The sequence below is a fragment of the Ranitomeya variabilis genome, chromosome 3 (assembly GCF_051348905.1).
Source record: "Ranitomeya variabilis isolate aRanVar5 chromosome 3, aRanVar5.hap1, whole genome shotgun sequence".
Classification (NCBI taxonomy): domain Eukaryota; kingdom Metazoa; phylum Chordata; class Amphibia; order Anura; family Dendrobatidae; genus Ranitomeya; species Ranitomeya variabilis.
In genome coordinates, this window is record NC_135234.1 from 325,716,624 (window position 1) to 325,729,615 (window position 12,992).

Consider the following 12,992-nt stretch of genomic DNA (forward strand, 5'->3'; position numbering starts at 1 on the left):
CACAGTGGTGATAGAGCGTCACATGTCTCCACTGCACATCCATAATGGTGATAGAGCTTCACGTGTCCCCCACATCACATCCATAGTAGTAATAGAGCTTCACATGTCCCCACATCACATCCAGAGTGGTGATAGAGCTCCACATGTCCCCCACAACACATCCATAGTAGTGATAGAGCTTCACATGTCCCCACATCACATCCAGAGTGGTGATAGAGCGTCACATGTCTCCACACCACATCCATAATGGTGATAGAGCTTCACATGTCCCCCACAACACATCCATAGTAGTGATAGAGCTTCACATGTCCCCACATCACATCCAGAGTGGTGATAGAGCGTCACATGTCTCCACACCACATCCATAATGGTGCTAGAGCTACACATGTCCCCACATCACATCCACAGTGGTGACAGAGCTTCACATGTCTCCACATCACATCCATAGTAGTGATAGAGCATCACATGTCCCCACATCACATCCACAGTGGTGATATGACATGGTCAGTATTTTGTCAGTATTTCCCATCAGTATTTGTTAGCCCAAACCAGGAGTGGGTGATAAATACAGAAGTGGTGACAAGTTTCTATTACCATATACTTTTCCTCATAGGCTGTGTGCACACAATGCGGATTTAGTGCGGATCCGCAGCAGATTTTTCCGCCCAAAAACGCTGCAGATCCGCAAAGTGATTTGCAGTACAATGTAAATCAATAGAAAAAAAAAATGCTGTGCTAATGGTGTGGAAAATTCCATATGGAAAATGCTGCGGATCAAAAAAGTAGCATGTCACTTCTTTTATGCGGATCTGCAGCGTTTCTGCACCCTTCCATTATAGAAATCCGCAGTGGAAAAAAACGCATGAAATCCGCACAAAATTCGCATCAAATCTGCAACAAAAACGCACAAAATCCCCATAAAAATGCGTCAAATCTGCACCTGCGTTTTCTGCCAGGAGATGCGGATTTTGTGTAGAAAATTCTGCACCCCAATCCGCAACGTGTGCACATAGCCTTATTATTCCAATCCTGATTTTGGCTTACAAATACTGATGTAAAATAATGATCAAATTCTGACCGCGTGAACGTGTCCTTAGGTTTCATGCAGAATTCCATTTTTCATGCATGTCTTCCAGTGTGCCATCCATATGCTGTCACGGTTAACATTGTTAATCAATAGGAAAAGTCTTGCAATTTATTTAATTATTTTTATCATATGTGAAAATCACTGATGAAAAACTGACACACGGACCAATCATTGATGAAACTCGGATCCAAACCACTGATACACCAGTAAGAGGGCTTAAGCAGTTCCCAGAAATTACTATGTAAAGTTAATGGGCATGGTCTACTATTTAAACCTCATTCATCCTTCAGTGTTTGATCAATATTTGAACTTTTTTATATATATATAGTTTTTATATCAGAACCAGAAATGATCTTAAACACAGAAAAATCAAATGTGATTATATATTCTTTTTTTTTATAAATCTATTTATTTTAAGAAAAATGAAAATGGAAGGAAAACACTGAAATGTACAAAAGGCCTAAACTGCAGACTTGAAGTTGACATGAAGAGCACTGACATCAGACATCACAATGTGATCTGCAATATACCCAGGTCACATGGCCAAAAATCTCTGTATGCCACTGCATCATTGCAATACAATGCAAGTGAATGTGGTAGCATTGCGACTCACAAGGTCCTGGGACTAACAAGTAACAAAAAAGCCAACAGGATCCTAAGTTTTGCGACTTGCTTGTCGCGGCACCTTGTGGGTCGCCATGTGGTCCTATTCACTTGAGCCTAAATGACACAATTGTGGAGTCTCTCTGCTCCTTTATAGTTTCTTACTTTGTTATCAAAGTATGGAATTTGGCATTAAGAAGCCCTACATTTTCATTGCTTCAGATTTTGGGAAAAAGTGGTTTAAACTTTCAGTAATATCCGAGAGTGCCATTGTAGATAAACATTTAGCATTTATTTCTGCTCCTGGTTGTATTTACTGTATTGTAAAGTCGTGATTCCTGGAGTATTCCCACTGTGGACATTTATAACATAACCATTGGCTATGTTTTTAATGACCAATCAGTTGGGGTCTTATCTGTGCTACTTCCAAGAACAAGGGTTCCTGGTATTACACTATAATAATGAATGAGAAATGTGCAAACAGATTGTCACCAATTAGGTGCCAAAGAATGGACGTTTTATGGCATATATGTATATGCCATAAATATATCTATTGGGAAATCGTCTTTAATATCTTAGTAGTACTAGGTTGCCTGTCTTTTTGTTTCTGCTAATACATCTTTATCCTTTCTTTTCTCTGCTGCCTTTTCTCTATCTACTGCATTTTGTTTCTTCACCCTATCCAATCTCTACCATTCCTGATCTCATACTAATTGTTCCACCCACTTGTAACTTCTTTTGTTTTTCCGATCAATCCTCTACCCCTTTCTCATTAAAATATTTGTTTTATTTGTGTTCTCCTCTCAACCTTCCCAATCTTTTCCCCTTCATTTATCAATTTGTTTCTTGCTTTTTTTTTCCTTTCCACTTATCCCTCCTTTACATCTGTGCCCCCTTTCACTGTCTTTCTGTCTTTGGGATCACCGGTAGATCCGGATAAACAGAGAAGTGAGTATCAAGCTTGTGATCCTATTCTCCATCTCCCATAACCAGGTGCTTTATCGCCCTGGGATAAACAATAGAGGATAGACACTATATTTAGCATCTTCTCTTTCCAGAAATGTATACATTCTACTACATGACTTAATTATTAACAGCTTCCCAAAAATCTTAGACCTTCTCAGCCTATTTTCCTCTTTGGTCGCCCTCTGTCTTTTTACCTTGCTTTATTCCTTTCTTATGGCCCACTGTATATTATGTTTCTCATGTATTCTCATCCTTTCCCCTTCTCCCATACCAGTTTTCCATTTTTTCCCCTAAACTTGCTCTGCACATCATTTTATTCACTTTTCCATGAAAATACATGTTTTGCTGAAGGCTGGTAATCTTGCTAAAAACTCATGGACCTTCAAGTAAGGTTTCCAATCTGCATAACTTGAAATTTAGTTTCTAAGTTTTTCTACTGTTGCCTTCAGACACAAGGAGCTCTTCTTGAGAAGGTTTCTTTCTTCTTCTCATATCATCCATAATTTCCTCACTTCTGCCATTCTATTCTCCAGTCTTGTTTCTGGACTGTGGTTGTCCTGTTATAGGTTGATGGCTTCAGGAATAATTGATGTACACACCATTTGTCTGTCTTCCCTAATCCTATGACCTGTCTCCTTGTTTGTGGATAACAGTGCTTGTCAAAATGCATGGTGGGAATGTTAGACAGTGGATATGACAAGAAAACCATTTACATATATTTCTTTATTTTTGTTTGTAGGGTTATCACAGATCCAATCACTTCATTGCAACACAAGGTGAGTAAGTCAATTACTGCAACATCATGCCTTTCTCAGGCAATCATTTACTGAAAAATAAGGTGAAAAATATGAATCTTGTTTACACTGCGTGCGGAATTATTAGGCAAGTTGTATTTTAGAGGATTATTTTTATTATTGATCAACAACTCTGACCAAATACTGCTAGTGTGACGGCAGCCTTAGGAGGATATCTGTTTGTGCAGGTAACTATTACTGTGCAGAATTATTAGGCAACTTAATAAAAACCTAATATATTCCCATCTCATTTGTTTATTTTCACCAGGTAAACCAATATAACTGCACAAAATTTAGAAATAAACATTTCCGACATGCAAAAACAAAACCCCAAAAAATGAGTGACCAATCTAGCCACTTTCCTTTATGATGACACTGAACAGCCTTCCATCCATAGATTCTGTCAGTTGCTTGATCTGTTTACGATCAACATTGCGAGCAGCAGCCACCACAGCCTCCCAGACACTGTTCCGAGAGGTGGACTGTTTTCCCTCCCTGTAGATCTCACATTTTATGAGGGACCACAGGTTCTCTATGGGGTTCAGATCAGGTGAACAAGGGTCCATGTCATAATATTTTCTTCTTTGAGACCTTTACTGGCCAGCCACGCTGTGGAGTAGTTGGAGGCATGTGATGGAGCATTGTCCTGCATGAAAATCATGTTTTTATTGAACGATACCGACTTCCTGTACCACTGCTTGAAGAAGTTGTCTTCCAGAAACTGGCTGTAGGTCTGGGAGTTGAGCTTCACTCCATCCTCAATCCGAAAAGGTCCCCCAAGTTCATCTTTGATGATACCAGCCCATACCAGTACCCCACCTCCACCTTGCTGGCATCTGAGTTGGAGTGGAGCTCTCTGCACCTTACTGATACAGCCTTGGCCCATCCATCTGGCCCATCAAGAGTCACTCTCATTTCATCAGTCCATAAAACCTTTGAAAAGTCAGTCTTAAGATATTTCTTGGCCCAGGCTTGACATTTTATCTTCTGTTTCTTGTTCAAAGGTGGTCGTTTTTCAGCCTTCCTTACCTTGGCCATGTCCCTAAGTATCGCACACCTTGTGCTTTTTGTAACTCCAGTAACGTTGCAGCTCTGAAATATGGCAAAACTGGTGGCAAATGGCATCTTGGCAGCTTCACGCTTGATTTTCCTCAATTCATGGGCAGTTATTTTGCACCTTTTTTGCCCAACACGCTTCTTGCGACCCTGTTGGCTATTTGCCATGAAACGTTTGATTGTTTCATGATCACGCTTCAGAAGTTTGGCAATTTTAAGACTGCTGCATCCCTCTGCAAAACATCTAACAATTTTGGACTTTTCAGAACCCGTCTAATCTCTCTTCTGACCCATTTTGCCAAAGGAAAGGAAGTTGCCTAATAATTAAGCACACTTTATATAGGGTTTTGATGTCTTTACTTAATTTGTAGTTGGCTCTCAAGCCTGAACAGCTTGGAGTAGGACAACATGTATAAAAAGCATCATGTGATCCAAAAAACAACTTGCCTAATAATTCTGCACGCAGTGTACTTATTTATTTTAATTCAACTGAAGGTACAGTTCTTCTAGATGTTTGTGATTTTCAAAACAGCAAATCCAAATTCTGGATGGAAATATAATATTTTCGGTTTGGTGCTGATCTCCTGATCTGGTACTGCTGATTGTTAGAGAAGTCTCCCTTGCAGACTGCACAGCAGTAGTCCAACCCTGTCCCCACCCCTGATTAGCAGTTTTCTGCCTATGCACAGTGTACACAGGAAACCATCAATCAGAGGTGTGGGTGGAGTTATACAGAGCTCAGGGAACTGCTAAATCTGCATCAGATAAAACAATTTTTAATCAAAACTGCAACAAACAATAAAGTGATACCTCACTGGAATCAGGGTCTCTGCCACTATATCATGCTGCTCTCAGATGGGGTAACAATACCCTGGTGACAAAATTTCACAGAACAAAACCCAGTGTGAATGTTAAAAAATACCTTTATTGATTAATCTAAAAATCTTAACTGGTGCAAGCAACCAAAACCATCACCAAATAAAAGGCCAAGGAGGTGCCTGACCCCACACTGCACTACCTATCAGCAGAGGTTGGCACCCTACACCTGCGCAAATGGCGCCCCCGCTCACCGTCGACTGTCCCTTCTACCGCTATACAACCCTATGGGATGGGGTAGGAAAATCAGTTGCATACATCAAGTGTATCCAATAATATAGATAAAAATCACAGTCTTATCTCTTGCAAACGGGCCCAATAATTTAGGCTACCCCTACTTTGACCCTGCCTGTCAGTGGAGGTTGGCACCCTAATAGTAAAATTAACGAGACTGGCGCCCCCGCTCCTCAACGGCTGTCCCCGATTTGACCCTAGTCAATGAATTGTCAAAGGACTTTTATAATATGTAAGGTGCTATAGTGCTTCAATGTGCAAAATAACACAATATCACTGGAGTTTTCTAATGAAAAATGATACCATATACTATGTATGTCCCCCAGGTGTCCGTTCATACAAAGCTCATAAGTCATCAGAGAAAAACTCCCCCACGTAGATCTCTGTTCCTCTGATCCTATCCCCCAATAAGAGTCAGTATAACCATTAGTCCAAAGAGGAGTGTATAGACATGAAAAAGTAAACCTTATTTAGAATAATTTGTTCAACAGCCATTAAATATGTCCATAAACTCCACAGCCAGCAAGTATGTCCAAAAAAGAAACTCGACGCGTTTCCCCTCTAGAATGAGGTTCATCAGGAGTAAACAGATATATCATATAGGACTACTTAGCTTATGCTTTGGTGATATGTAAACATCGATACAGTCCTCAGCACATTAGGGCAGGTCCCCGCTCGATATGGTGCTCAGGATCAAATGCCCAATTAAGCCCAAAATATAGCCTCAGTGATACCTATTAAGTTAAATCACCTGGTGGTCCAGTGTGCATGTCACGATGTAGGAAGTGCACAGTATACGGCCATTACTGCATTTCAACTAATGCGCAGATGCGGAAGTATGCATAATCACTTCTGGTGAGTTTATGTTTCAAGTGCCTTCCACCATATGCGCAGGTGCGGAAGTACTGCGTTCATTCATGCGTTTCAACTAGTGTGCAGCTGAGGAAATGTACAATGATGACTTCTGGTAGGTCTGCATTTCAAATGCGTTCGAGCATAAAATTACTGCGCTCCATCAGTGTTTCAAGAGGCGCGCATGCGCGAACGCAGAAATAGTACCGCAATCAGTTTAAAACAACAAAAAGAAATGGCATACCAGTATAATGGTAAATCCAATATGTTTCTAAGGCACCCATAACAATACAAACTAAAGGACACTAAGGGGTATCACATTTTGGGCCATAAAGATAATATTATGTCAGATGGATATACTGACAATTAATAGGTATCTTCCAATGAAGACAAATAATAATTTGCAAATGACCTATTCTGGTCAAGTAAAAATGCAGGCAAACTTTTAAAGAGGCCCCACTGATTAAACTAACCAGGAGAATCATAAGTAACAGCCAAAATTAATTTGCTAATTTAAACCCTTAGGGGAAACAGTGTCCAGCCTATGGATCCATGTAGGATCCTTTTGCAGGATCCTTTTGTCTAGGTCGCCGCCTCTGATCGAGGGGGCAGCATCTTCAACTACACAGAAGGAGAAGGACTTGAGATCCCCCTGATGCACCTCACGGACATGCCTAGAGATGGAGGTTTCCCTGGCATGCCTAATGTCACCCAGGTGGTCCCCAATCCACCTCCTCAGTTCCCTTCTAGTTTTGCCAACATAATTTAAAGGACAAGTACATTTAAACAAGTATATCAGACCACTCGTCTTCTAGTTGGTAAAATGTCTACTGGCAAAAACTTGACCCGTGCTCTCGCTAACAAATCGATTCCCTGTTGTTACATAGCCAGAGAAGGAACAGATGCCGCATCTGAAGGTGCCCAACTGTCTTGTGTTGAGCCAAGTGCCACTCTTTTTGGCGGTGATAAACGTACTGTGTACTAACTGATCCCTTAGGGATCTTCCCCTCCTAAAAGTAATGAAAGGTGTTTTAGATAAAAACTCCCTTATATCCGTGTCTGCCAACAGAATGTCCCAATATTTATTGATATTTATTAATCTCTCTCACCTCCTGGGAACAGTCATCAAAATTTCCTATTAATCTCAGAAGGGGGTCCAAGCTATCATTAGTTTTAGGTTGAATACAACTGGTCCTTGATAATGGTTCCACCTGTTTAAATGCCTCCTGAAGGATGTTTTTGGGATAACCCCTCTCAAGGAACCTATCTCTGACATTACGGGCCTCAGTGTAAAAAGATGGACCTGAGGAGCAATTCCTCTTGACTCTTAGATATTGTCCCTTGGGAATCCCCCTCCTGAGTCCGAAGGGATGATGACTGTTCCATCTAAGTTGATTGTTTGTAGAGGTAGGTTTCCTATAGATAGTGGTACCCAAACGACCCTCATTATCCTTGCTTATAGTGATATCCAGAAAATTAATGAGATTGGCGTCAATTTCTGGCGTGAATTTAAGATCTATCTCATTGTCGTTCAGGCTCTGAACAAAATTGACAAAAGAGAGGGCATCACCTGTCCACAAAATCAAAATATCATCAATGTAGTGCCCCCAGAATAATATCTGGGGGGACCACCAGGACGGCCTATCCTCACCAAAAACTACATGCCACCAGCCCAGGAGCAGATTGGCATAAGTTTGGGAACATGGGCTGCCCATAGCAGTGCCCCTGAGTGGGTGGCAGACCTTCCCGCCAAAAAGAAAATAATTGTGAGTTAATATGAATTGATGAAGATGACCTATAAAGAGATTATGTTCAGCAAAATGAATAAAAAGGTGTTCTTGTCAACAGTGATAGCCTCAATCTTTAGCAACAAGTCAGACGTATCACGTATGTAAGATGGTAGAGCTGTGATGAATTGCCTCAGAACTTTATCAATGTAAATGCCACAATTCTGTGTAATAGAATCATTCCCTGAGACTATTGGTCGTCCCTTCAGGGGCAGTAGACCTTTATGCACCTTCGGAAGGGCGCAAAACACAGGTATAATACAATACCCTGGTGACACATTCCCTTTAATAAATGCCCCAATACAAAAAAGATAAATTGACAACCCCTTTAAGACAGATATTAATTTAAACATTGTTTAAATGTCTCAAAAGTGCAAAAAATAACTGAACTATTTAAGAGATGTACGTACAGTCAGTTACCATGTAGCCATATTTATATTCACTCCTGACTACTTAATAAAAAAAATAGGTAAACGTATTCACAATTTGTAAACCAGGAAACTAGAGAAGGTTAAAAGGTGGCCAACCATTTCCTTGTTATGCCAGATATTGGCTTTTTAAAAAGGTTTTTCAAGCTATCAACATCCGTTTAGTGTGGTCCGACTCTGTTAGGCTTCGGCTTTTAGTAACAGTGTTGCAGCTTCTTCTGATCATTTTCAGTCTACTGTACACAGTATTATTAACAAATTGGGAAGAAATCCAAGTAAACCCTCATTATAAAACCCTAAAATGTAACTTTTATTTTTGAAAGCCAGTGTCCCATCCCCTGGTGATGCCACGTATGCGGCGAAACATGTTGGGGGGACTAGTGTGTTAAATTTGTGTGTGTGTCCTAGTCAGCCAAATAGGTGTTAGCACCCCGGGGTGTTACCCATTAAATATAAGAAATAAAGCACTTTAATGACAATACATTTAGGCAGATTAGGGACTTATTTTTATACTCTATAGCAATTTTTAATACTTATATAATAATAAGTAACTAAGTAAATTTTAGGGCTTTATAGTGAGGGTTTATTTGGGTTTCTTCCCAATTTGTTAATATTTAATGCATCCCTCCAAAGCCTTGTTCTATCATTAAATTTTGGGGTTTGTTATGTAGTCTAAATAGTAGTATCTGTCCGGGGTGCTCCATTGAAGGGAACAGGACAAAGCTGCTTTTGTGGTCTGTGACGGTTTCTTTATCTTTGGTATAATAATTAGCATGCTCTTACATATTGTGGCACCCTTTGTCTATTTTAGTAGTGTTGCTTATCCACAGTTGTTTTTCTCTCAAAGCTGCTATGTCCATCATGTCCACCATTGCTGAATGTAGAAGGCATACAGTTAGTTGGCAGGTTACCAAGAGTCGGACCTCTACCAGTCAGGTATTGGTGGGCTGTCAATAAACCTTGAAAACCCTTTTAATGACACCATAATACGTTTTTTGTGAGACCTTTATTGTTTCCCAGAATCATATGATTAATTATTAATTTTCATCATGCAGTCACCAATCTTAGGCAGAAAATTCTCCAATTAAATCTAATAAGCAACCAAATTATTGCGTTAATATCATTATTTAGCTGGTTTCTCGGGACAACTGGCGCTAAGAACCTCACATTAATTACAATAAAAAAATTCTACTTTTACAAGAGCTGATGTGATAATGTATTATCTTATTATAACTGGGGAAGCAAGTGATTAAATATTGTAGTAATATTATGCAAACATATGAGCAAAATACTGTTACAATGATGGGTTTCGAGGAACTAAGTCATTCACTGAACTGGGCAGCCTTTTCACATGCGGCCTGATTATGTGTCTGGATGGTTGCATAGTTTTTGTCAAGTCTATTTTTGTGATAAATATTGCTTTCCGTCATATTAATTGGTGCATCTGTAGCTTCTCAACCTTGAGTCATGTGAATGAGATTTTCAGTGCTTTGTTGCACGCTGTGTCAAACGCCCAATTCAATACCATTTTAAGGACAATAGCGAGAGGCATTGGTTTACTAAGAAACAACCTTGCTCCAGATAGACCAGAAACAAAATGCTATTGTAAGACCAACCTACTGCACCACAAGAATGATAATGACAAAAGTCACTTTTCCGAGGTCACTGTGTTTGAATCCTACCTTGAATGTTGCTTAGTTGCAAAGGTAGAGCAAACCTAGACTTCTACAAGTATTCATTTCCTATGGAAATGCAGGAGCTAACCAACTTTCCTACTAAAGCACTTAATAAGTAAGCCATAGTAAGAAAATGTGCACTTATATAAAGTATATAGATATAAGTCTTCTTTAAAGGGAATCTGTCAGCAGGTCTTTGCCATGTAATCTGAGGAAAGCAGGAGATAACAGCTGAGACACTGAATTCGAGGATATGTCACTTTTTGGGCTATAAGCTGTTGTTTACATACAATGAAGGTTTTATCACCAGGAGATAATCACTGCTGGACTACAGCAGCATGTGAGCTCTGGTCCGACCACGCCCCCTCCTCTGGTAAGCAGCTTATTGTCAATATAGACAATGTACATACTGAGCCTGGTGCGGGGGCAGCTTTTCTTTAACTGCCAACCCAACTCATTGACCATTTTGGAATCCTTGTCGGGAACCACTTCCAAGTGACAAGCGATAAATAATTTGGTCAGTGTTGATTTTTTTTCCTCATCACCAACGCAATGGTCATAAATTGTTTACTTATAGTTCTTTAATTTGGAGACTGGCCATTATTTTGTTACTTCTGTAAAGGTTTCCAATATGTCAGTGCTGCCGGTACAGAGATAAATTACCTAGCACTACCTACCTAGCACTTATGTACAATAAGGCATTGTCAGTCTCCGCTTCCAACACTTCTGTAGATGTCATGGCAGAGGGTGAAGGATTTGACTTGACTTATGAATTTTCAGGTTTTGAGCATCATTAGACTTTCCAAAAATAAGTGAAATGTAAATAGACATTTCTTGTTACAAATTCTACAGGTCCAAAGCAGGACATGATCTATGACTTCTGGAGGATGGTTTGGCAAGAACACTGCTCAAGCATAGTGATGATTACCAAACTCGTGGAAGTTGGAAGGGTAAGTACATTTATTCACTAGCCACATGTGGTGGAATTATATCTTCAGAAATCGAGGTCAAGTTAACAGAAAAAAACGTAGATATATTAGCTCTAGGATTGCTCTGCTAGAGATTTTCTTGCATGTTCATGGTTGATTAGTATAATTAAAAACTGCGTACACATGCAGGGGTGATGGGCACATGTCCAAATTTGCTATGGCATGTAAACATCCATGGACAGGTACACCCCCATGACTGCCTTAATGCTGGTGAAGCCAAGTAGACTGTCTTATTATTGTAAAAAATATAATAAAGAGTGGTAACATATGAACGGGAGCTGGGAAGCAGAATAAAGTCTTATCCAATAGCATCAGGTATGTTAGTAAGGAGTGCTTGCTCAGCTGATGGGGCTGTGTGGTCCACAACAATTTCAAGGCTTTGGCCATTTGTGCTGCATTGAGCAGAGGGTTGGACACGATGACCCTTGAGGTCCCTTCCAACTCTAACGTTCTGTCGTAAGTGTTTTTCTGCACAGCTGGTGGAGTCCCAAAAGATGGAACCAGAACACACAATGGTCGAAGACATGTGGTTTTATTATTGAGGCATTTCGAAGTTATCAAACTTCATCCTACAATCTGTAGTTGTATCCTGAGGAAGAAGTTTGATAACTTCGAAACGCCTCGATAATGAACCTGCATGTCTTTAACCCTTGTGTGTCCTGGATGCTTCCTGTGGGACTTCACCATCAGCGCAGAAAAGCCTCTTAAATTTCCTTTACAGTAAAGAGTATTCTTAGTCACTTGTAAGCAGACACACCACTGGTAGAGCAGATTGTGCCAGTCAGCTGCCTATTACTGTCCGTGCATGCATTATTTGAGCCTAATGGTTCACTTTCATTTATGCCATCTTTTCAGAAGCTAGAAGAGAAAGGGTTAACCCTTTTGACGGAAAAGCATATAGATCTTTGTGTAATCTTTTCTTGCTGCGGGAGACTTGCAGAACATTGATTAAGCCCAATTCTCGAATGCATAATGTGTCTGCTCTGCAGCTATAGAAAAGTGCCATTTATTGGTAGATTATGAATTGGACTATCCTTTAGGCAAACAAGAAGAGCAAATGTTTGATATTTCAGATGCATTTTTTTTTCCTTTGTTTGTGGGGTTTGCCATAGATACGTGTTAGCTTTTTGGAAAACACAGCAGTTATTGCTGTGAACTGGATTGTTCTCTGCTAATATGATTAGTATTGTCGCTGTGTTGCTCTGACGGGTAATTAAGAACAATGTTCCTTACATCAGATCATTTTTTAAATTGTGTTTTCTCGTAAATCTCCATTAACTGTAATGATTTTGCTTGGTCTCCGCTGGTCTAATTTTCCCTTCTCATTAGCGCTCTTCCTTCAGCACCCTACCAAACAGTGCTGACGTGAACGCATTGTAATTAGTTTACCCTCTTTATCACTGTGCGTCTTACATTGCATCCATCACAGTCAGGGGCTTAACATACTTCGCAAAGAGCAGACCCCTTCTGTTCGGATGGATGGGCTCCATGTGTCTCCTAAGCATTTTTTTTCATCCCTTTTTTCACCTTCCTGAAGAAAATTATGCTGAATTCTAGGTACATTATTTTTGTTGTTAGCACCCTGAGCACAGGCTATAAATACACATTAACCTACAAGGATAGAACAGACATTTTCTCCGATAT

The 12,992-nt window shown here is 40.0% G+C and overlaps 1 protein-coding gene across 8 annotated transcripts in view; it reads left to right on the forward strand.

The window, feature by feature from the left end:
* Positions 1-12,992, forward strand: part of PTPRU (protein tyrosine phosphatase receptor type U) — a 249,566-nt gene that overhangs the window by 195,756 nt on the left and 40,818 nt on the right. For 5 of the 8 annotated variants that reach the window (XM_077295770.1, XM_077295771.1, XM_077295775.1 and 2 more), the window contains 3 exons: positions 2,621-2,638; positions 3,396-3,432; positions 11,212-11,309. In XM_077295770.1, coding sequence (XP_077151885.1) covers positions 2,621-2,638; positions 3,396-3,432; positions 11,212-11,309 — 153 coding nt within the window. The remainder of the gene's footprint in view (positions 1-2,620; positions 2,639-3,395; positions 3,433-11,211; positions 11,310-12,992) is intronic. The other 3 variants (XM_077295772.1, XM_077295773.1, XM_077295776.1) reach the window with 1 other exon arrangement.